This window comes from Rhinichthys klamathensis, unplaced genomic scaffold, assembly GCF_029890125.1.
Source record: "Rhinichthys klamathensis goyatoka isolate OS25496 unplaced genomic scaffold, OSU_Roscu_1.1 h1tg000830l_1, whole genome shotgun sequence".
In the NCBI taxonomy this organism is placed as follows: domain Eukaryota; kingdom Metazoa; phylum Chordata; class Actinopteri; order Cypriniformes; family Leuciscidae; genus Rhinichthys; species Rhinichthys klamathensis.
Genome location: NW_026607212.1, coordinates 278355 through 305049, shown reverse-complemented (window position 1 = coordinate 305049; position 26695 = coordinate 278355). Strand labels below are relative to the sequence as shown.

Sequence of the window (26695 nt, the reverse complement as noted above, 5' to 3'; positions counted from 1 at the left end):
TGGGTAGTAGGAGGCAAGCGCTTGGCTTCTGGGATGCGACTACCACCAATCAGAGCATACATGGATGACATGACAACCATGACTACAACAGTAGCCTGCACTAATCGCTTATTGGGGAAGTTAACAGATAATATCGAATGGGCACGAATGCAATTTGAGCCCTCCAAATCAAGGAGCATCTCGATAGTTAAAGGAAAGGTAGTAGATAAAACATTCTTCATTAATGGTGAAGCAATACCAACAGTTTCTGAGAAGCCAGTGAAGAGTCTTGGGAGATGGTACGATGGGGATCTAAAGGACACAGTTCGAGTGGGAGAAGTTAGACGACAAGCAGTGGAAGGGTTGAAGAGCATAAACAGCTGTGCTCTACCTGGCAAACTAAAAGTCTGGTGCTTTCAGTTTGGTCTACTGCCGAGGTTGCTGTGGCCACTGACTGTGTACGAGGTTTCTTTGACAACAGTGAATAAGCTGGAAGCGTTAATAAGTCCATACATCAGGAAATGGTTGGGAGTTCCACGCTGCCTCAGCAGAGTGGGACTTTATAATAAAGGAATATTGCAGCTGCCAGTCTCTGCTTTAACCGAGGAGTTTAAGTGTGCCAAGGTCAGACTGGAAATGACCTTAGTAGAGTCACGCGACAAATGTGTAAGGGAGGCAGCCCCTGTGTTAAAAACTGGTAGAAAGTGGTCAGCAAAGAAATCTGTAGTAGAGGCAAAGGTTGACCTTCAAATTGGGGATATCGTGGGACAGGTACAGCATGGAAGAGGGGGTTTTGGGCTCAGTTTAGCTCCTCCTGAGGCAGGCCCAGCTCAAAGGAGGAAGCTGGTAGTCAACGAGGTGCGAAAGCAGGAGGAGAGGATGAGGTGTATAAAGGCCATTTCCCAGGCCAAGCAGGGAGAGTGGATGAGATGGGAGAGTGTGGAACAACGCAAGATGGGCTGGCAAGACCTTTTGTCAATGGAAGAGAGCAGGATCAGTTTCCTTATTAGGTCAACATATGATGTTCTCCCATCACCGCAGAACCTAAACCTCTGGGTAGGAGAGGATCCCTCTTGTCCTTTGTGTTCATCACCTGCCACATTAAGGCACATTTTGACAGGATGTAAGGTGGCTCTTAGCCAAGGTCGGTTTACTTGGCGCCATGACCAAGTATTGCGATGTTTGGCTTTAGCATTGGAAGGCAAGCGTAGTATGACCAATAAGTTGCCACCTGTTCTAGCAAAACATTACACGCAGAAGACAATATTCCTCCGCCCAGGCGAGCAACCACCAAGAAAAGGTGCTAACACCAATTCTCGCCCAGGACAACTGGAAGCTGCTAGGGACTGGAAGATGCTGGCTGATCTTGATCAACGGCTTATTTTTCCACCTGAGATTGCCACCACTAACCTACGACCAGATATTGTTTTGTGGTCTGGATCAGCACGCATTGTTCAACTGATAGAGTTAACAGTGCCATGGGAGGATGCGGTAGATGAGGCATATGAGAGGAAGAAACTGCGGTATGCTCATCTGGCCACTGAAGCAGAACAGCGAGGATGGAGAGTCCAGGTTTATCCAGTGGAAGTGGGTTGTCGAGGCTTTGTGGCACACTCTACAACCCGGTTCCTCAGAGAAGTCGGATTCAGCGGCCAAGAGTTGCGTCGCACAGTAAAGAACTTATCTGAAGCAGCAGAAAGGAGCTGCAACTGGCTGTGGTTGAGACGGAAAGATTCTGGCTGGCTGTGTACAGGCCGCCACGCTACGGTTTCGTAGAATTCTTGAAAACTTGAAGAGTCTGTTGGTTTATTTGTATGTGTTGTGTAGTATTTACAGTCATTACGTTCCTGTGTATATTGCGTGAATAACGGGTGGTTGGGCAAATATTGTGTTTTGCGGTAGGTGGTATGCCATACGGAACCGTTGCCACTGAAACTGCATATTAACGCACCAGTGGGGCTCGACAGCCTTAGTCAAACAGGTTGGCACGTATGGTTGGGTTGCGGAGAGATTGTGGTTAGGTCTCAGCAGCAGGGGGGATGTAGAGGTCAGTAAGCTGGGCTGAGTTGAGTGGAGGACGGAGGGGGGTGACTCTGGGACGCCAGAGTCACTGTCGAGCCCTCTTGAGGTGTCGTGGGCTAGTCGGCGAAACACTGAGGACGGAAGGTGCCCACTTGAAGACCCTAGAGATGTCCCCTACTCGGCTCAATCCAGACGGTTGTCATGCTGGTCCACTAGGGAGACCACACTGTAGTTGCAGCCGTCGTGTGTGCTGACGCGCCAAGTACAATGCAGCCGTTAACGCCGGATAGAAGGGGAGTCACACCACCATATGGAAAGAAGCGTAAATGGATGAAGCATAGTTTACTGTAAAGCTACGTCTTAGTGTTGCTTATCTTGGCGAAAGCCGAGTACAAATCAGCATGAAGTTTTAACATCTAATCTCGTGTAATGGAAATCTATGGAGTTCAATGATCTAGTGATTTGTTTTGAGTCAGACAACTGATTCAATCAATTAGTTATTCTCTTAACTTGAACAAAGGGCTCAACAGTGTGAGGATTTAACTCGCATTTGTGACCAAAATAGATGTGTGCGAACTGTAAAAGTTATTTTATGTCTTAAATTGCACAATATAAGTGAGGATAGTTTTAACTAGTTTCAACATTTTGGGCCAAGCATGCAAACCAAGAACATCTATGAATGAATGATGCATTTTTTCCCCCAACATTTTGTAGCTGGAGAGACATCCATTAGTGATCAATTCAATGTGTCTCTAATTTCTAGATGTTGGTAGTGTTTAAATCAGCTCCCATCCTGAAGAGGGCGCTGAAGGTCAAGCAGGCCATGATGCAGCTCTATGTGCTCAAGCTGCTCAAAGTCCAGATGAAGTATCTGGGGCGGCAATGGAGGAAAAGCAACATGAAAACCATGTCAGCGATATACCAGAAAGTGCGCCATCACCTCAACGAGTAGAGGAAGAAACTGGACTTTTTTTTTAGCTTGGTCTCAGTACATTTTTATCATGTCAATATTAAGGCCCTAATATCATAGGTACAGTATAAGTTAAAAGTTAATATTGCTGGTCACATTACAGAATTTGTGGTATATGCTAAAATTAATCAAGCAAACCAACATAGGTCAATGGTAAACCTGTACTAACAACAGCTATTTACCACAGCTGCCAAACATTTCCCATCGTTCCCACACAGTATGACAGGACAATTAAAATAATCAAAATAGAAAAACAGAAGTATAAACAAATTAATTTTAAAAAATGCACTGTAAGTAATAAATAACATCCCAACTGAGTTTACTTGTCATTTAGTTTTTTGTTGTTTTTACATTGAACATGATTTATCACAGATTATAATGAAATGCTGTTAAGAGAATTATAGTTTGTTGTCTTTTGATACCAATGAAATGAGCATTTTGAATGGAGTGGCAGTTTAAAAGTGATTTAAAGACATCGTTGCTAGTGAAACTCTCAAAACTTAAAGCTGCAGTCCGTAGCTTTTCCTCTTTGTCGCCATCTCTCTGTTCGAAATCTGTAACTGCAGTGATTCGCGGAATTATCATCTTTACGTGGGTTGTAAATCGGCATGAAACAGCGCGGATGAACACAGTGTTTTGAGGCGAGTGCTGCTGTCAGTCACCGCGCTGTGTGGATAACGTTACTGTCATACAGAATCACAGAATCACGTTTTGAAAGTTTGACCAACATAATAATTTTCACCAGAAAATGTCTTCTGAACAAGTAACATCCATTTTGTTCTGACCAACTAAGGGGGAAAAAGCATTCGACATGATAAGCTTCGTTAGATTTAATCAACGCGATTTACAGCAACCGTGCAAATTATAGCCTACTTTGTTCTCAAATTGTTCATGTTAACAACATCAGCATTGCGTGACTATGGTTGTGTTTTATGGTTACCTGTGTAGTTCAGAATTCATATTCTCCATAATAGCAAAACGAGAAAGGCACAACAAAGGAAACTCCATAACTGTGTGAATTAAGAAAACGTACTGTTACACGATTGAACTATTGAAATGCCTTACTTGTTCAGCAGAAAAAAGCCGTCTCTTCTTCCGTTTTGAACCCCTTCAAAACACGGAGTTCACGCACTTTTCAAAAGCCCCGCCGATGTTTAAATCCTTGTGTTCGCATGAGACGGTTTCTTTCTCTAGCCACCTTAAATCCGAAGTACGAAGTCTTTTGGGTTTTATAACTGCTGAATCTCCAGTTGACACTGATGATTGTCGTTTGGATCTTTCTGGATCCGCCATAAGTTCAATTATGTAAAGTGCTGCGAGAAAAGGCATCTCTACTCTCCCCAACGTCAACATCCTCACGCGCAGTATAGCTAGCCGAAACTCCTTCTTTATGTGTACGGGTGTGACGTAATGACGCAAAGACATGCTCGAATTTCCCGCGGAAACCCACCAGTACCACTGGAATTAAAATCATTATTACAAGCTAACCGTTTTGAATCTAGCTATGGCAAGCAGATAGTTTTGACCACTGGCAGAATATGTTTTTTTTTTATATATAATTATTTTGGATTATTTTTAACTTAAAAAAGTTACGGACTGAAGCTTTAAGTAACTAAAATTCGATTTGCAAATGTAAATGTCAAGAGAAATACTGCAATACAATCGCTTCACCGCTGTTTGTGATCGATTCCCAATTCCCATTCTGACTGTAAAATTATCACTCCAAACACTGAAATAATCACCCACACCAACATACACAATAAAACACAAATTCGGTCAGACCTTAACATAATGCATTTAACATTAGTTCCTCATATATTGCCTGCTGTGCTAAATGTATTCCAGTCAGAAAATGCACAAAATAGCTCAATATTGAATTGAGTTCTATTATAGGATTTAACTTGCCTGAGCTACCCTTTTCATGTAGAAATTACATTCGTTTTTTCTGTAGCATTTACTTCACCACAAAATCATTTTTATCTGTGTACTCGATAAAACAAAGAAATGACAGCTCGAGTGAGTGAGGGTGTTAGTAGTAACATAATACTCACGAGACGATCAAAAACATACCAAATTTTATTAGCTAAGACTAAAACATTGAAAAGTCAACATAACAGTTATTAAAAGATATTAATAAAAATATTAAAAAAACACTTCATTGAAATTATGAGAATATTACCGGCAGCTAAAAGCACAAGGAATTTACAACAGTGTTCTCATAGTGTTTTCACAATTGATCACTGTTGTCTCTTTCGAATACCCATCTACTCATGGCCTAATGTGATCATTAAGGGCTTCTTCTTAATGTGAAACTCTTCCCGCACTGATCACATGCACGGTTTCTCTCCAGTGTGGATCCTATTCTGTTTTTTCAGGTTTGAATCTCTCGTCACATTGTCAACACGGTTTTCCTGCAGTGTGAATTCTCTCGTGCTGCTTCAGTTCAGCATCTCTAATAAAGGTCTTCCCACAATCAAAGCACATATAATTCTTCACACCACTGTGACTTTTCTGGTGTGATTTTAAAGCACTCAGTTGACTAAAACTCTTTCCACACAAATAACACATGTGAGGCTTCTCCTTTGTGTGAACTTTCATGTGGCTCTTTAGGGATGATGCTGAAAAATACATTTTCTCACACTGATCACAGTAAAACGATCTGTCTCCGGAATGAAAACGTAGATGTGATTTAAGACTGAATGCACGTGAAAAACTCTTCCCACACTGATCACATGTGTGCGGCTTCTCTTCAGTGTGGATCTTCATGTGATTATTAAGGGTTTCTTTTCGTGTGAAACTCTTCCCACACTGTTCACATGTGTGCGGCTTCTCTCCAGTGTGGATTCTCATGTGACCATTAAGGGTTCCTTTAAAAGCAAAACTCTTCCCACACTGTTCACATGTGTGCGGCTTCTCTCCAGTGTGGATTTTCATGTGATCATTAAGGGTTCCTTTAAGAGCAAAACTCTTCCCACACTGATCACAAGTGTGCGGCTTCTCTCCAGTGTGGATTTTCATGTGATCATTAAGGGTTCCTTTAAGAGCAAAACTCTTCCAACACTGATCACAAGTGTACGGCTTCTCTCCAGTGTGGATTTTCATGTGATCATTAAGGGTTTCTTTTCGTGTGAAACTCTTCCCACATTGATCACATGTGTGCGGCTTCTCTCCAGTGTGGATCATCATGTGTACATTAAGGGTTTTTTTTAGTCTGAAACTCTTTCCACATTGATCACATGTGTGCGGCTTCTCTTCAGTGTGGATCTTCATGTGATTATTAAGGGTTGATTTTAGTGTGAAACTCTTCCCACACTGTTCACATGTGTGCAGCTTCTCTCCAGTGTGGATCATCATGTGTACATTAAGGGTTTTTTTTAGTCTGAAACTCTTCCCACATTGATCACATGTGTGCGGCTTCTCTTCAGTGTGGATCTTCATGTGATTATTAAGGTTTTTTTTTAGTCTGAAACTCTTTCCACATTGATCACATGTGTGTGGCTTCTCCCCACTATGGACTGTCATGTGAAGTTTAAGACTTGTTTTGTGTAGGAATCTCTTTCCACACTGAGGGCAAGAATTTTTGTCTCTGTTCAAAGATTTTTCTCCAATTTTGACATGATGATGTTTCTCATCTCCTTCACTCAGTTCTTCACTCTCCTCATTCTGTTCAATTAAGCCTAAAATTAATCAGAACAAAGCTTTATTTGCATTCATCTGTTCTCCAAAGCAGTTATCCTATGTAGAGTCACAAGGGAGTTTATTTTCTGTATATCCTTAAAAAATGAAAAGGAAATGTCAAAGTTGACACTAATGTAACACCAGAACGTACACTGAACTAAAGGATTATTAGGAACACCTGTTCAATTTCTCATTAATGCAATTATCCAATCAACCAATGACATGGCAGTTGCTTCAATGCATTTAGGGGTGTGGTCCTGGTCAAGACAATCTCCTGAACTCCAAACTGAATGTCAGAATGGGAAAGAAAGGTGATTTAAGCAATTTTGAGCGTGGCATGGTTGTTGGTGCCAGACGGGCTGGTCTGAGTATTTCACAATCTGCTCAGTTACTGGGATTTTCACGCACAAAGATTTCTAGGGTTTACAAAGAATGGTGTGAAAAGGGAAAAACATCCAGTATGCGGCAGTCCTGTGGGCGAAAATGCCTTGTTGATGCTAGAAGACAGAGGAGAATGGGCCGACTGATTCAAGCTGATAGAAGAGCAACTTTGACTGAAATAACCACTCGTTACAACCGAGGTATGCAGCAAAGCATTTGTGAAGCCACAACACGCACAACCTTGAGGCAGATGGGCTACAACAGCAGAAGACCCCACCGGGTACCACTCATCTCCACTACAAATAGGAAAAAGAGGCTACAATTTGCAAGAGCTCACCAAAATTGGACAGTTGAAATCTGGAAAAATGTTGCCTGGTCTGATGAGTCTCGATTTCTGTTGAGACATTCAGATGGTAGAGTCAGAATTTGGCGTAAACAGAATGAGAACATGGATCCATCATGCCTTGTTACCACTGTGCAGGCTGGTGGTGGTGGTGTAATGGTGTGGGGGATGTTTTCTTGGCACACTTTAGGCCCCTTAGTGCCAATTGGGCATCGTTTAAATGCCACGGCCTACCTGAGCATTGTTTCTGACCATGTCCATCCCTTTATGGCCACCATGTACCCATCCTCTGATGGCTACTTCCAGCAGGACAATGCACCATGTCACAAAGCTTGAATCATTTCAAATTGGTTTCTTGAACATGACAATGAGTTCACTGTACTAAAATGGCCCCCACAGTCACCAGATCTCAACCCAATAGAGCATCTTTGGGATGTGGTGGAATGGGAGCTTCGTGCCCTGGATGTGCATCCCACAAATCTCCATCAACTGCAAGATGCTATCCTATCAATATGGGTCAACATTTCTAAAGAATGCTTTCAGCACCTTGTTGAATCAATGCCACATAGAATTAAGGCAGTTCTGAAGGCGAAAGGGGGGTCAAACACAGTATTAGTATGGTGTTCCTAATAATCCTTTAGGTATATAGCCTACAACTGCAATATAATATTATATATATAGGCACAAATCTCATGTTTCTGACACAATCTCTCTTAATTAATGGATTTCTTTTTTTATTTATTTTTTTTATTTTTTATTAGGCCTCCCATTATAAGCATTGGCCAATTGAATCCAGTCTCAGCTTTTACACAAACTGGAGAAGTGTATCAGTAACTTTTAATTTATGACATTTAAAAACTTTAGTTTGTTGGGGGAAAAAATATAGAAAAGAGCATTTCAGTTTCAGGCTCCAGTGTCCTGTAAATTATTTGATACTTTAACCATGTTATTTCACAGCTCTTTTAGGTCAGTAAATTCAGTTTTATGAATTTAATATGCATTAATGATGACGAATCAAGAATAAACACCAACCTCTTTGTTCTGGCTCACTCATGTTCTCAATGTCCAAGTGTCTTCTTCACTTGATGGGAATAATCCAGCATTTATAGGTGAACTGCTGTGGGAGGAGCTTCACATTCTGTGGTAGAAACAGCAGATCTGCTCAAATCAAAAATAACCAGTTAGCAAACGGATGTTTCCATTATTGCACATATTTTATTCATTCAATGTTTTGTTTACATTTTCACATATAGATTAAAGTTACAAATAAAGTTATTTTATCTGTCATATGAACAAATGGACAAAGAAATAGATAATTGGAAATAAATACCATAATTGAAATATTTCATTTTCAAATATAAAAATATAGCCTACCAATAATAGCTACATTAAAATAAAACAATGGATAGATAGAGTTGTAAGCAACAAATAACATCCCAATTCAGTTCAACTTCATTTATAGCTTAGTTTTTAGATTTGTGTGGTTTTTGCATGAAATATGGTTTATCACAGACTGAAATGAAATGATGAGATATAGCCTATCTTATCTTGTCGATTTATAAAAGTGATAATGGTGTAGTTTGTGTCAGTCTGTCAGCACTGATGAAATGAGCTTTAAGTTGCAGTTTTCATGTGATTTAAGACATCAACATAATGAACGAGGTGAAAAAAACAGGAACTGATGACATGAAATCAGCAGCTCAATAGTGACACTCCTGAAACAAGCCAAACACAATAAACAGCACAGATCTGACTTTGTTAGGCCTATTTTGGTATAAACCGATTATTTGAGTCATAATTTTAAAGTATACAAAACTACTGAACTAATACTAAATGCAAACCTGCCACTAAATGATTATTCAGCTTGCAACATCAGAAACGACGCAATGAAAACAATGCAGAAATGACCCGTGGCATTCCTACCGTGTTTAAATAGTAAATGTACGAATCTCTGTAAACTGCACAACTCACCTCAGAAGACTCGCGAGGGGGCTGGAGTTGCTGAATCATAACGACAAAAACAATAACACAACAACAAAATAAACAGCAAAGGTTGCACGCTGAGCAGAGCTTTGCGAATGTGTGTAGAAAAGAAATTGGTTTCGCCAGGTGTCGGTGATGACGTCACAACACATTAATGATCTTCAGCAACCGAGGAACTCCTTTTTTTTTTTTTTTTTTTTTTATTGAAGGCAACATTGGGTACAAACGTGTAAAACCATCAATATACAATCAAACATTTATACAGACATACCATACCAGAGACAAAGAACAAAAAAAAAAAAAAAACTAGGAACTCCTTACAAGTAAAGCGATTACTGGCAATGGCCTTTATTGAACCATACGTGAATTTATTATGATCCCAGAAGAGGTATGACTTAAGATATTTAGAATAGTAGGACAATGCAATGTCTTTATTAAAATGAATATTCACTTGCCACGCACTGTTCAAGCGCATGCGCTGTTTGGTCCATCATTTAACGCCATAATTTAACAATAGCAGGTTATTTAAACTGGGGTCTGAACTAAGACATGCAGTTTAATCTGCTGGTAGGTGTATAAAGGCCATTTTAATGAGAAAAAATAGGGTGTAACGAAGCATCTATCAGAACGATTTTCTCTTTTCTGCCTCTGTCTCCAGACAGCAATTTGTCAATGTAAACTTCATGCTTGTTTTTCTGAACATGCCATTTGAACCGATAAATAAATATAAAGGCAACCATATGAGATGTCTGTTCTATAAGTGTTGCAGCCTATTAAATGACCTGCAAATTTGAACTATTTGATATGATGGTGAACACATTGAATTATGTGAAGCCAATTGAACATTATTAAGACCTTTTTGGCTTTTAACCACTGCGTTCAAGAAAGTAAAATGTGCTTTTACTGCCACTCAAAGGACAAAACTGAGTGTTCGTTTGAACAGACAATTTCATAGTTCCTCTATCTGTTTTCTCCACTGTAAGTTTATATTGCCGTTATTTCAGATGTCATCCAGCAGCACATGAACACGGTTTATAAACCTCCAAAGTCCAAACATCTTCAGACTGCTTTAGAAGCTCTTCGGCACTATGAACAATGATAAAGCTCGGGACACGGAGGGTGAAAATGAGAGAATCCAGAAGATTGGATGAGGTAACAAAATAAAAACACTTTGAAAAATTGCAATTGACAGATGCAATTCAAAGATTCACATTTGTCAATTTTTGTGAACTAAATACTGATCCTGTAAAGGTTTGCATGACTTAATGAGAGACAGATGTTAACTTCATTTATATTGAATCACAATAATGCATAATCACACCATTTGCTATCCTATTTACTGTATTATGTTTTTTCAAACATGACTGTGTGTGTGTTTTATGGAAATGATCTGAAATCAGTGTTTATCTAATAGGACACACTGCTGAACCACTCATGGTTTCTTACACACTTTCTACTCAAAGGGATAGTTCATGCAAAAATGATTTTTCATGAAAGACTTTTTTCATTTCATGAAAGACTTTCATTCATCTTTGAAACACAACTGCAGATATTTTTGATGTATTGAGAGATGTTTCTCTCCTATGACAGTCAACGCAACTAGCACAATCACATCTTTAAAGTAATGTGATTCGCATCACTTCATAAAATTGAGATTAAACCACTGAAGATACATGGATTACTTTAATTATGTTTTTAGAGACTGTCAATGGAGGGACAGAAATATCTCAGATTAAATAAAAAAGATCTTCATTTGTACTCCAAAGATGAAAGAAAATATTTTGGGTTTGGAATGACAAGGGTGAGTAATTGATGACAGAATTTTCATTTCTGGGTGAAATAACACTTTAAACTGATGCATGTAGATATCACATCTGAATGTCCCTCAATAAGGCCTTGGTTCAGTTTTAGCAGAACTGTCTTTTAAAGGCACCATTCAGCACTTTGCACTTCCCAAATTGTGTTTCTCTAAGTAAACTAAATTGAGGCCCAACGTATTTGTCTTTTCTTCCTCTTTTCCATGTTTCTTCTTCTACTACCCTGAAGCTATAAATTCTTTAAAAGAAGGTGATTCTTTAAAAGTATAAAATACTAACGTGCCTAAGACAGTGAGGACGTCGGACTATTTCTTGTCCTGCACCTGTGACTAACTTGGGTTGAGGATCTGCACACTTTTTGTAATTGTCATACCGGGTTGGATGTGGTGTTCTTCATCTATTGCTTGCCTAAAACTGTCATCAGTTCTGCGCCATGCATTGACAAATGCCATTCTGTTCGACATGCAGTGTGTGTCTTCACACCTCTGATGAAGGCTCGGGCTGGAGTATCACACACAACAGAAACAACATTCAAAAATAAAGTTTTCTGCTTGAACAGAAACCCATCTCTCAACATTTTCAGCTTCTTGAACCAGATTATGAAGATACTCAGCCGATGAATTTGGCTTATACCACAAAACAATCCAATCAACACTGGTTTCTTAATGTATCCTTGCAACAAACCAGAAGTATCCAAAACGGTGTACGTACAGAACTCTGTCTGGGACAGTAGACCAAACTTTATCAGAATCCCACAATAATGAAACACACCAGCTACACTGCTAATGCTGCTTGTTTTTTTTTTCAGCAATGTTCTTCCATCCTTTAGAAGAGAGGGATGATAGACTTTGAAGACGCTGAGAAGCGCTGACAGAGCCATTAGAGAAACTCCTAATTCAATTGCCCAATCTGCCAGTGAACTCCGGAAATCAGCATCTCTCTGACTACACTGTTCTCCAAGATCAGGCAGGTCATCAACAGAAGCTACTTTGTCTTTGAATTAAAACAAAAACAAACAAAAAACATAAGACTTTACTTTAAATTCACATTTTACTGTAGTAGTACACTAAACTGTGTAAGAGTCGAAGTACATGGAAGAGTCGTAAAGAGCAAAGCTTACATTTTCTAAACTAAAAACAAAACCCCACTAAGTTAAACAAGGGGGAAAATAACACAAACTTAAACACAAAATACAATGATATATGATAATGGTAAATGGACTGCATTTATATAGCGCTTTCACAGACCCAATGGCCACCAAAGCGCTTTACAATTTGCCTCACATTCACCCATTCACTCACTCATTCATACACCGACGGGCGACGGCAGCCATGCAAGGCGCCATCCAGCTCGTCGGGAGCAGCTGGGGTTAGGTGTCTTGCTCATGGACACCTCGACACTTGGTCAGGTGGAACCGAGAATTGAACCACCAACCTTCCGGTTTGTAGAAAACCAACATGAACCACTGAGCCACTGCCGCCCCAATAATATGACATGGCAGAGGATTCAGATAAGAACTGTATATAAATACCTGATTATGATGCAACAACAAGAGCTTACTGTTACATGAGCTATAAGCCTGGGCTATCAGATTACGTGTGTGTGTGTGTGTGTGTGTGTGTGTGTGTGTGTGTGTGTGTGTGTGTGTGTGTGTGTGTGTGTGTGTGTGTATGTGTGTGTGCACTGCTGCACTTCCGTCACAGCCAACATCTGGAAACAGCTTTTTTGAATAGAGCTTCGCATGATAAAAAGTAATTTGTAAAATACATCTCACATTATTGGTTAGTCATTATTTAGACAAACTGGTCATTCCAGTAGAACGTCTAATTCTCTTGTAACAACCAGAGATGGCTAACAAAAACAAATATTACCAATCATTAGTATCAAAATGATGAGCTACTGACAAAGAAAATCTGGGATAGTCTTTGAGAAGAGTTATTGCCCCATAATAAATAGCAAACTCTTGTAGAGTGACAGATATGTTATACCTGTTCAAAAACTCTGAATAGGAATATAAGTGTCCATCAGCATTAACTAAAACAACATTATTATTGACCCATCATGGGAAAACAAAGACTTGTTTTTACACAGAATATCACAATCATTCCAGGGAGGGGGTGTCTAAACTATAATGAGAAAAGAAACACATGACCACTGTGTCTGAAAGGGTTAATATTCTTCCACTTTTCTTCCCTGTCCCTGATAACTGCAGTTTACCACTAATGTACTACATATTTTACCATGCTTTGTTTTGGAGCGCTCATGTAAGCTGGCTTTTACTGTATTACACCTACAAAGGTTTTCTAAATATACTTTTGCAAGATCATCAAAAGTAACAGCTGAAAATGGTTCAACCAGTCTTTATTCACTATACGGTCCCATGATACCGTTCAGTCCTTCTAATTGTCATATAATCATATTTAAGATGCATCAAAGTTTCCCTCATTTTTGAAACAGAAATGAATCCCTATCCCCTTTTTTGTGTAATGAGATGCACGAGTCATGAATTTTTTCTTTATAGTCAGCAACTAACAAATAACGTTTATAAACCTGTACACGTTCCATGGCAACAAAAAGGAATTACTCACCTCCATCATTTATTTCAAAATAACCACATCAATACTAGTCCAGAGTATGTCTCTAGGAGATTGAAGTTGAAATGACTTAAACATCCAAGTTGATTGTAAATCTCCATCATTCTGTTTAGGCTACTCTGTAACAGCAGACCCAACAAACCCGCTCGTCATTTCTGTCGCCAACAAAGACATTTAGTTAAACTGGAAATACAAAACTTGTATATCAATCACAATCACTGGATCAGGGATGGGAAAAAGCTTTGAACACAAAACATCAGGAGTGTGGATAACAGCGCCATCTTGTGTCAGGTCAAAGTTAGTCATAAACCCGAGTGCGCATCTCCTGTTTTATCCATTGAGCTGAGTACAAATAAAAGCCTGACAAAGGCAGCTAAATGTGTTCCGTTTACTTATAATATAATTCACATATTATAGTGTGGCAATAATGTAATAACAACAACAATAATAATAATAAGACCAAAATCTCGTTTTATTCCCAAAATTAAGAACTATTGGAAAGTGATATATGCATCATGCATCAGACGGTTAAAATAAGGTGTAATCTAAGGCCAATGTCTTCCATCTAAACAAGACAAACTTGTAGAACTTGTAGCATGTAGCTTTTGTGGTCACAGACTTGGAGCTGTTTGTGCAAAAAAAAAGTTTATTTGTTTATTTTTTGGTATGTACTGCCACCTAGCTGTGAAGATTAGTAGGACTAATATCTTACCCACAATTTTTTTTTTTTTTTTTTTTTTTTTTATATTTTTATTGAGAAACATGGCACAATGAAAGATACAATGGTAGAAATGTCACGTAGAAAATAAAGCCATATTTAGCTGTTTTTTTTTTTTTTTTAACACACAGTAAGAAAACAAACAGGTATACAAGACAAACACATTATAAAATTTGAAACACTTAGATTATCACAAATATGCACAAACAAAAAATAAATCAAATAAAACCAATAAATAATAAGTAACAATAAAAAAAAGGGGGGGGGGGGGGGGGGGTGGACGATCAATCAGGGGGTAGTGAAGAGAGAGATGTAAAAAAGGATAAAAAGGGCTGCCATTTACTGTAAAACTTGTTGGAAACACCTCTCAGAGAATATTTAATCTTTTCTAATTTCAGAAAAAACATAACATCCCTTAGCCATTGAGCGGTGGAAGGGGCTTTTGTAGATTTCCAGTGTAGAAGGAGCTGTCGTCTCGCCAATAGAGATGTGAAAGCAAGGATATCTAATTGTTTCGATGTGAATCTTTTGTAATCCTCTGGGCATCCGAATATGGCAATATGAGGAGAAATAGTTACGTTCATCTTAAATATTTCAGAAATAATATCAAAGTACCTCTGCCAGAAGGAAAAAACTAGCGGGCAAGAAAAAAACATATGGGTCAGATTGCAGGGAGAGGTATGGCATTTGTCACAGCTGTCGGTGACAGCGGGAAAAATTTGTGATAGGCGTGCCTTGGAGAAATGGATCCTATACAAAACTTTGAACTGTATCAAAGTTAAACGGGCACAGGTTGAGCTGGAATGAATTTTGCTAAGGGCAACATCCCACCAAGTGTCGTGCAATTCCAACCCAAGTTCACCCTCCCAGGCAGCCCTAACTTTAGTGGTGGATGAGGTGTCATGATTCAGGAGTTTGTTATAAATTTCTGAAATGAAAGACTTCTGAGGGGGGTCTGGAGAGAGAAACTCTTCCCACAATTGGAGTGGGGGGGCTGAAGGAAAGGTTGGGAACAAGGATTTGGCGCAGTGTCTGATTTGGAAATAACGGAAGAGGTGAGATGGGGGGAGTTGAAATTCACTTGACAAATCTGCAAAGCTACAGAAAGTACCATCTTTATAGAAATCTTTAAAAGTTTTCAGGCCTTTGTCATACCATGTAGAAAATGTGGGATCAGACAGTGCAGGTTGAAACAAATGGTTTTTTAGCAAAGGAGCTGAAGTAGATGGGGAAGTGCATTTAAGAAACCTTTTAAGTTGGAACCATATTTTAAGAGTGGAATTTACCACTGGGTTATCTGTAAAGCCAGAGATGTTGGTAGAGATAGAGGAGGCAAGCAAAGCAGACAAAGAGGATGAGCGGCATGAATGTAACTCTAACTGGCACCATGGGGGAAGCGCAGATTTGGACCAAAATGAAATTTTATGAACATGTGTCGCCCAGTAGTATAACTGGATATTAGGGAGGGAAAGTCCGGCATTTAGTTTACATCTCTGAAGAATTGATTTACTTATTCTGGATGTCTTTCCACACCATAAAAAGCAAGATATATCCTGATCAAGCGTTTTAAAAAAGCACTTAGGTAAGAATAGGGGGAGACATTGGAATAAAAACAAAAACTTAGGTAAGATGTTCATTTTAACTGTGTTGATCCTACCTATAAGCGACAGAGGCAAGCCCCTCCATCTTTGAAAATCAGACTTAATTTTAGACATTAAAGGGGAGAAATTGGCAGAAAAAAGGGAGGTAAGCTTTCTGGTTACATTTACTCCTAAATACTTAAAACCTAAGGGGCTCAATTTGAAGGGGATATCGGACTGACTAAGATGACACGCCAGAGCATTAACAGGATAGCATTCGCTTTTGGATACATTAACTTTGTAACCTGAAAATGAGCCAAATTTCTGAATAAAGGACAAAAATACTGGTATAGAGCGGCCGGGGTCGGAAACATATAACAACAAATCGTCCGCGTAAAGGGAAAGTTTAAATTCCATTCCAAAACGTGATATACCAGAAAAAATGGAAGAGGATCTCAGATATATAGACAGAGGTTCTATGGCCAGCGCAAAGAGTAAAGGCGATAAAGGGCAACCCTGTCTGGTGCCTCGAGATAAAGGAAAAAAGCAGATTGAATGCCATTGGTGGAGATACTAGCTAGTGGGGATGTATAGAGAAGACGTATCCATGAAATGAATGCATCACCCAACCCAAATTTATTTAGTACTGCAAGTAGGAAATCCCATTCGACCCTGTCGAATGCTTTTTCCGCATCAACTGAGATGACCACCTCAGGGGTTATAGTGGAATTTTTTGAGTATATTATATTTAAAAGGGTGCGGACGTTGTAAAATAACTGACGCCCCTTTATAAAGCCAGTTTGCTCTTCTGAAATCATGGCCGGGAGAAGTTTTTCCAAACGGCTGGCCAGAGCCTTAGAGGTTGGGATCCTTGTCCTTCTTTAACAGCAGACTTATGGAGGCTTGCCTTAAAGTAAGAGGGAGAGAGCCAGCCTGTAGAGATTCCTCGTATACAGAAAGCAATATCGGGGCCAATCTGGATTGAATTTTTTTTAAAAATTCGACTGGGAATCCGTCAGGGCCAGGAGCTTTGTAATTTTGCATGTTTTTTATAGCAGCGTTGATTTCATCAACTGTTAGCGGCAGATCAAGATCATTGGCAACATGTGAGCTAACAGTAGGAAAGTCTAGGCTATCTAAAAAAGCACCCATTTCAGAGACATCAGACGAGCACTCTGACTTATACAGAGAGGAATAGAATGAGCAGAATACAGAGTTAATGATATTAGGGTCAGTATGCAGTGTGCCCGAGGGATCCTTGATTTGAAGAATCATACGTGAGGCAGCCTGGCGACACAGCTGGTGGGCTAGGAGTCGGCTTGCCTTATCGCCATGCTCATAATATGTGGAACGCGAGCGCAAAAGAAGGCGCTCTGCCTCCGTTGTCGTAATGAGGTCAAGTTCAGTTTGTAAATTAACACGATCTTTGAGCAAGCTAGGGGAGGGGCAAGCGGCTAATTGTTGATCTAACTTGTCGAGATTTGTTGAAAGCTCTTGAAGTTTGGCTGTCCGAGTTTTATTTAAATGCGCAGAGTAGGAAATTATTTGACCCCGTAAATATGCTTTGAGTGATTCCCATAGTAGTGAACAAGAAATAGGATCAGCATCATTTTGATTGATCATGATAAAATCATCAATCGAAGATGCAATAAAAGAGTTAAATTTATCATCGGATAAGAGCAGAGTGTTTAGCCGCCATGGTGCGGAGTATCGGTGTTGCGAAGAGAGCTGAATATCCAAAGAGAGCGGGGCGTGATCAGAAATAACTATAGGATGATATTTAGTCGTTGACACCTTGGATATAAGTTTGGCATCAATGAAAAAATAATCAATTCGAGAGAAGGATTTATGCATATGTGAAAAAAATGAATACTCCTTAACGGCAGGGTTGTAGAATCTCCAGGGATCAATGCAACCATTCTTAGTCATGAAGTCAGAAAGCGTTCTGGACATTAACGAAGGGGTCATGCTTTTGGAAGAGGAGCGGTCTAGCCTAGGATCAATAACGCAGTTCATGTCCCCTCCGACGATAAGGAGGTTGTCATGTAGAGAGGGAAGACGTTCGAATACTTTGTTCATAAAATCTGGGTCATCAAAATTTGGGGCATAAATATTAACTAGTAACACAGGAACTTGTAACAGTGTACCTGAGACGATTAAATATCTGCCATTTTCGTCAGCAATCAATTTAGACGTTAAAAATTTAACTGATTTACCAATTAGAATAGCAACCCCTCTGGCTTTAGAGTTAAAATTGGAATGAAACACCTCGGAGACCCACGGGCATTTTAGCCTAACCTGGTCTGTGGTGCGCATGTGGGTTTCTTGTAGAAACACTATGTCCGCGTTTAGCCTTTTCAAGTGAGTAAATACCCTAGTTCTTTTAATGGGACTTCCCAAACCTTTGATGTTCCAACTCACAAGTCTAATATGTGAACCTCTAAGAGTGGGTCCTGAATTCCCAGTAATAGCAGCCATTTATGGAGTATCATAGATGAATGTAAAACACCGCCCCGAAGAAGAAAAAAAAAAAAAAAAAAAAAAACACGCACGCCATGCACACACATAAACTGGATGGCCAAACAGGCCGAACGCTAACCACATCCCTCCCACCCTCCCCCAAGCACTTACAACGACCCCATCCCCAAACGATGGAGAAACCAATGCTAACTCCAATAGGAGTAAAATCCCTAAGGACAAGGCTACCGGCTTTAGCCTAATAATAACGGTTAAGCTTAAGGCGGGCCGGGCTCCTGCAACTTACAACAATAGAGAAAAAGGCACAGATTAACATATCAGCTGTAACATAGAACTTAGTGCGTTAAGTAAAAAGATCATAATTGTCCATTCTACTTCCACGGTGGTAGTACTGCCTGAAAAGATGTCAGATTTCTTACTTGATTAATGTCTTAATGTATGCACTGGCATCATCCGGTGATACGAACTCCCTCTCGGTACCATCATAAGTGACACGGAGGCGAGCCGGGTAGAGAAGGCCATATCGTATCCCCGGTATCTCACGGAGCTGGCGGCGGATGTCATTGAAGGCGGCACGAGCACGGGAAGTCTTCGCGGTATGGTCCGGAAAGATATGTATCGTCATGTCGCCGACCTTTATTCTTTGTTGTGCTCTAGCTCGCCGCAGAATGTCTGCACAGTCTGTATGATAATGCAGTCGGGCGATTATGGGGCGAGGACGTTCCCCGGGTTTGGGCTTGGCCTGCAGGGTACGGTGAGCGCGGTCCAAAATGGGCTCCTTATCCAGCTGAAAGGCCTCTTTAAGCAGAGTAGAAACAGCCAACAAAATGGAAGGGTTGGTTGAGTCTTCAGGCACGCCAATGATCCGTATGTTGTTGCGACGCGATCTGGCCTCGAGATCTTCACATTTATTGTCCACTCTTAGCAGCTCAGCAGATAGGTGTTCCACTTTAGACTGTAGCGAAGTAATGTTATCACTGCAGGTGGAGAGCGAAGTTTCCATTTCAACTACAGTGCTCTCCATGGCGTTCACTTTAGCCTGGATGTTTGTAATAGTACAAGTCAATTCGGATTTAACTGCCTGTAGCTCCGTCTTGATAGACGTAAGGTTTTCGCTTAGGGCAGACTGGAGCTCAGTTTTGAAAATAGCCGCCATCTCCTTGCGAAGTGAAGAGAGTAGTTCCTCCCTGAAATCGGGTGGAATAGCAGGCATTGCAGCACCGTCGCGGGGGGAGGAGGAATCACTACCAGGCGAGGATGTGACTTGCGCAGCAGGCCGCTGAGGAGCCGCGGATGTAGCACTGCCAGTTTTGGGTTTAGCAGGCATTTTGGTCGGCAATAGTCAAATAAGAAGCGTTAAATATAACTAACACTAAGAAAAATATCACGAAAATGCGCCAGTGAACTTAATTTTACAGCTAATTGCAGGAGCTCCGAAAGTTGCGTCCTACTCCATAGATCGTTAAGCCGGACTCTTACCCACAATTTAACATATATTAACATTTATTCTGCCTTTCCACAAATTAAAACACTCATACAAACAATATCGCTGTGTAAAAACAAAACAAAAACAAAAAACAATAATAAATAAATAAATAAATAAAACTTTCCTCTCGTAAGTGTTACTTGAAGTTGTACATAAAAGTACTACACTAAATGGGGAGAGCGGGGCACAATGTAACGCTTTTTGACTTTCTCAGTTTGTGTAAATCTACTGAGGGTTCAGAGTATTTATTTTATCCCATTAATTTCACACGTCTAGTACTATTATGTGGTTTTGTTTTATTAACACAGTGTATACTTGTTTCTTGATTTACCCTGAAAGAATAGAAGTGAAATGTGACAACATGCCCCATAGGTGGGATACATACATGGCCATGACAGCTTAAAATGCTATCTTATCTAAACCTCATGTGGTGTTCGGGTCAATTTGACCCGGAGAAGATTTTCTTTTTCCCGAAAATACTAGTTAATGTTATCGCTTTGGACTGAAACTTAGTGACTTAGTTCCCAAACGGTATAACTACTATGACAAAACCAAAATCAAATAACGGTCCGATTTTGGTTTTTTGAAATTCCTTTTTCCGTTTGAAGATCGAGGGCCTGTCCCAAATGGCACACTTCATGTGCACTTTCGGTCTTGTGGACTTACAATGGCTGCCGCGTGCGCGTGTCCGTTAAGTCCGTGAGACCGCAGTGTGTCCCATGTGTAATTTTTAGATCTCAGAAGGGTGCTCGCGAACGCCCCCTCTGCGGTCGATTTGCGCCCTTGATGCGCACTTTTGCCGAGCCCGCGCTGATGCGGACTCCACAGCAGACTTCTTCCCGACATTCAAAGCGGCGTTACGTCGCGAAAGTGCGGACTCAGAGGAAGACCGCGAGTGCTTAGGGTTCCATTTGGGACAGGGCACTAGATTAAAAAATAGACAGGTTGGCCACGTGACCCGGAAGTAATAGTAAACATGGCCTATCAAAATAAAAGCCAAGCTTTTAGAACGGTCATAATATGCAGCACATAATGTTATACCAGAGTAACGTTAGAAGAAGAAAAATCAATTCATTAATAGGCTTATATAAACCTGCGTTGAGCAGTGGGCAACTACCTCGCCGCACTGCCCAAAGTGCAGGGATGAGATGTTCCAAAAAAATAAAATAAAAATGAAATTACAGGGATGGGAAGATTGTCAATGTTTTGAAGGACACTATAAGTTAGGGGATTGTTTTAGTTAGTTTTTAGTTTAGGTTTTAAGTTAAGTTGAATGGTTAAGTTTGGTCAAATGGTCATCTGTTATGTTATTTTATGCAATTAATAAATTGTTCCATTTTTTTCTATTATGTTCACTTGCAGAACTCCTTTTGTTGTAATCATTTTATGTTATTTTATGCAAATAATAAATTAATATAAACATTTTAATAAAATAAATTATGTTCACTTGCATGACATACTGCTTGTTGTCTATTATACACTAGAACCACACACCCCACTGTACTGTAGGCCTATATGTGAGACATGTTTTTTAATTTGTGAGTGTTACAGTCAACTCCTAAAACTGTTCACGCAGTATAATAGCACACATGTAAATCAGACAATCAAACATGAGGAGAAAGAGCTCATTTTGGTGAGTAGGCTAATGCCTTAAGCAGCAGTGCTAAGAAACGTGATTTGTGAAAGCAGTTATAGTGAAAATAATGGAAAGTGTTTTAATTACAGAACATAAATCAATATCTCAATGACAGTAGCTCGCACACAGCAGACACAGTGCGACACCTACTGGTATGTTTTTGTAATCGTTTTGAACTGCCCTTGATTTTAAACTTCGTTGGATTATTAGAGGACTGAGAACCTTCACATGTCGTTTTTGATTGTATTATTAACAAACTACTATCACTATTAGTCTATTACCTAACTAGCCTGTTCAATACATTTCTAACACTGTATAACGTGAGCGAGGTAACAGCGTGTCCTTGGGCTTTTTGAAAATAGATATGATGCGTTAGGATAAAATTATATTTGAGGACCAACACAAGTTTTATGAGGGTTTCAATCGAATGGCAAAGACGAGATAGGGACTGATATTTTGATGGCGGAATAGCGGAATCCCAATCTCCCTCATTATTTTATTTTACTATATATATTTTTTAATGCTTTATTTGAACATTCAGTTTGCACAGTGTGAAACAACAGAATAATAGCAAAACTAATTATTAAGAATAACAAAAATATGAAGAATAGTGAAAGAAAACACTAACAACATCATATCACAAAACAGAAAACAGTTAGACAGCGATATAAACAAGAATGGGGAAAAGAAAAAAAAAGAAGAAAGAGGGCATTACTTAAATGAAATGAGTCTAAACATTTAATAAAGTAAAAAGTTTGTAGGTCTTGCAAATTTTACATGTTCTTAGTGCTTTTGGGTTAAGAGAGGATGAAATTGTAATCAAGTAATGTTTTATCTCATGTAAGAGCACCAAAAAAATTGGTTTACAATTTGAAAACTTATATTTGTGAATATAAAATCTACATAGGAAAATAATTAGATTTATTATAAAGCAGGTATTTGAATCCGCTTTAAAAAAAATTAAATAACACTTTTAGGATTCATAGAGAAATTTTGCAAGATAATGCTTGAGGTAAACTAACATCTTTCCAAAGTTGCTGAGTAAAACTGCACGACCAAAACAAGTGAAGAAGAGTTTCAGTGTCATTCTGACAGAAAGAGCAATTAGTGTCAAAATCAGATCTGAATTTTTCCCTAAGGAAATTTTTGACTGGGTAAATATTATGAATTAATTTAAAAGATATTTCTTTTACTTTGTTTGTGAGGAGAAACCTTTGTTGTATGGACCATATATTTTTCCAATTTAAATGATCAAAAAGTCCATTCCAATATGAGATTGCAGGAGGGGCAGAAATAATGTTCTCAAGGAATATAACTCTTACTTTATAATTTCTTCCTTTTTTTACAGTGAAACATTCTCCCTCATTATTAGTAACGTTATTAGGCCTACGCATGACGTCACGTGGGAATTCACGTTGACAAGTATTCATTCAATCGCTGTCAGTTCGCTGTCCATTACGGTGGAAACCACATTAAATATAAATTTAATTAAAGCTGCTAGCAGCATTTAGCGGTGTTCAAGCAGTTAAGGCCTTTAAGGCCGTTAAGCACAAAAGCATCAAAAGACATTAAGTTTTATGTAGCAAGCATGATTTACCATGATATACTACATTTCAGTGTGATTTTTCATGATTTACCATGTTCCAGTATGATTTACCATGAATCTAACATGATTTTCCATAGTTTACCTTGATATACCATGTTATATGATGATTTACCATGATATAGCACATTCTAGAATAATTTACCAGGATTCTAGCATGATTTACCTTTTTTACTATGATTTACCATGTTTCTGGCATTATTTACCATGATTTACCACGTTGATAGCAATTATATGAAGCATAAGAACAATTGAAGTGATAAACTCTGACAAAATATGAATGTGTTATAATAGTAATTGTTATATAAGTGATTTTATAGTGTCTATATACAAAAAAAGACTATTAATAAGAAGAGTGGCCAGCAGAGGGCAGTAGAAGACCACTTATTGGCTCACTTTCATTTTCAACTACTTTGTTTCTCCAGTATTCTCCACTGAAGCAAACCATTTTTTTCATGTTAACTCCATAATGCATGCTTACACACACACACACACACACACACACACACACACACACACACACACACACACACACACACACACACACACACACACACACACACACACACACACACACACACACATTTTTGGGATATGTTATTGTGAAAATCAGTTTTAATGGTATATGAGCATTTCACATATTTCTTTGCAATGTAATAATATAAAACTAATTAAAGAAAATGCTTTAAGCATTTGTTTGTTAGCCAATGCTGAAAGCTGATAAAAAAAGATTAAAAATGTCTAATGCTGCTGCTCCATCTAGTGGACAACAGTGCTATTACAGCCTACTTATACAATAGGCCATGTTTTTCATATCATTTAATCTACACACGCTCATTCTGATGTAGATAGAGACATTTGGAACTTCAGGATCCAATGTGACTCAATTGTCACTTCAATAGATGATTTTTGACTAAATGTTATTGTAAATGTTAAAATAGTGAATTTATAAAGTCTAAATATTAATTATAGTTGAGTAGTGTGACAAAATGACTTTTTTTAAACAGCAGGGGGCAGTAAAATACCACTTATTGGCTGTTAGCCTTTTTCAAGCTGTTATAGCTGTTCTTGACCTTTTTTTAAGAAGCTATGAGCATTTATTGAAAAGATATTGGCTTTCGCTCAAGGCTACATATTGAAGTGACCCTATTATAGTCATCCAAATGAAGAAGTTATACATTTTCCTATAATTATTGTTCTAGAGAGTACAGAGCAATAGATGAATTTTGACAAAATGTGATTGTAAATGTTAAAATAATGATTTAATAAAGTCTAAATATCAATTATATATAAAAATATTAGAGAGTAGTATGATGAAATGACAGCAGGGGGCAGTAAAATACCACTTTTTGGCTGTTATAGCCATCCAAGCTGTTATAGCTGTTATAGCCATCCGATTTACACTCTATTATAGCCATCCAAATGAAGTAATTATACCTTTTCTGATAATTATTGATCTAGAGAGTCCAGATAATTGTACTGCACTGGTTTTAAACATTAAGATATGAAAATTATACGATCATAGATGGAAAAGACCATTTACAGCCAATACAGGCAATTTACCATAGGAAATGTATGGTTTTAAAGCTTTTCAACAGTTATAGCGCCACCTATTGTCCGATCTCCATGAAACTTTGCATGCTTCTTCACCATGGTATGACACATATGCTCATCAATTTTTGTGAAGTTCTGAGTTTTTATTTATGATTTATAGGCTTTTGAGTGTGTTTTGACACGCCCCTTTTTATAAATGATCCTGTTATAATGAACCAAATGGCAAATTTCAACTTTTTTTCAATAATTATTGATCTAGAGAGTCCAGAGAATTGTCCTAGACTGGTCTGGTTCCAATCGGGCGAAAAACCAGGGACTAGTTCGCAAAAGTAGGTTTTTAACATATTCGTGAATATTTAATGAACGGTTTGATTGACAGCAATGGTTCTAGAGGCAAAGTTGTTCATCATGAGGAGATCTATCAAATGATATGCATTTTGTGGGGATGTGTGCAACACCACGTGATTACAGAGCCGTAAAACTCGTTAGCGCCAACTAGTGGCCGATTTCTTTCAAAACTCTTACAGACCTCTTGGGCCATGAGTCGAACATGCCCATTGAGTTTCGTTCCGATTGGCCTCCGTTAACCTCGTCTCACAGGTGCTCAAACTTCATTGGCCGATGGCGGCCATGTTTTTTGAGATACGCCAATGTCCTCATAGACAATCATGGGGCCTTGGACCAAGACACTGCATACCAATTTTCAGGTAAATCGGACTAACGGTCAGGTGGCCACACCCCCTTTTATGTTTTTTTAATGTTATAGCGCCACCTAGTGTTAGATCGACGCGGTTTTTTTACTGTGACCCCACACTGTCCTCATACACATGTGTGTCAAGTTTGGTGAAGATATCTCATTTCGTTCTTGAGTTATAGCCATTTTTGTAAAATAGGCTCCTCCCACAACGTTCATTTTGCGCCCCCTAGCAACCAGAAATCGAAATTTCAACTTTTTTTTAATAATTATTGATATTCAGACTCCAGAGAACATTTCTACACTGGTTTGGTTCCGATCGGGCAAAAAACCAGGGACTAGTTCGCAAAAGTAGTTTTTCAACAAAATTCAAAATGGCGGAAAATCTATCATGGCGGAAATGAAATCGGAGATATACGTTTTTTAAGTTAAGAGTCCAGCTTTCCAATGATATAAGACACTTGAGTCTACGCCTTACGGTTTAGGAGTTATGAGCCGTTACGCGCAATTGATTGCTGTAGCGCCACCTATAGGCCAATCGGGGTCATACTCTCTGAACCTCTCCTCGATTTTTGTACTACCATCTGACAAAGTTTCAGAGCTCCAGCACTTACGGTTTGGGCTGCACGATGCGTTTTAGGGGAAAATAATAATAATAATAATTAAAGCTGCTAGCAGCATTTAGCGGTGTTCAAGCAGTTAAGGCCTTTAAGGCCGTTAAGCACAAAAGCATCAAAAGACATTAAGTTTTATGTAGCAAGCATTTAACCATTGACATCATAGATGGAATAGACCATGTTTTAGCATGATTTACCATGATATACCAAATTTAGTGTGATTTTTCATGATCTACCATGTTCCAGTATGATTTACCATGAATCTAGCATGATTTAACATAGTTTACCATGATTTACCATGTTATAGGATGATTTACCATGATATACCACATTCTAGAATGATTTACCAGGATTGTAGCATGATTTACCATGATTCATCACATTGCTAGCATGATTTGCCATGATACACCATGTAATAGTATTTTTTACTATGATTTACCATGATTCTATGGTGATTTACCATGATTTACCACATTGCTGCATTGATGTGAAGTGCCAATAAAAATGAAGTGATAAACTCTGACAAAAAATGATTGTGTTATAATAGTTAACATGGAAAAAC

General features: G+C 38.9%; 1 protein-coding gene across 1 annotated transcript in view; it reads right to left on the bottom strand.

Annotated features, from left to right (window-relative positions):
* Positions 1-5368: 5368 nt before the first annotated feature.
* LOC130078199 (gastrula zinc finger protein XlCGF57.1-like) overlaps positions 5369-26695 on the bottom strand; it is a 110003-nt gene continuing 88676 nt past the window's right edge. Inside the window, exon 2 of the mRNA XM_056243722.1 lies at positions 5369-6648. Within this exon, the coding sequence (XP_056099697.1) occupies positions 5369-6648 (1280 nt within the window). The remainder of the gene's footprint in view (positions 6649-26695) is intronic.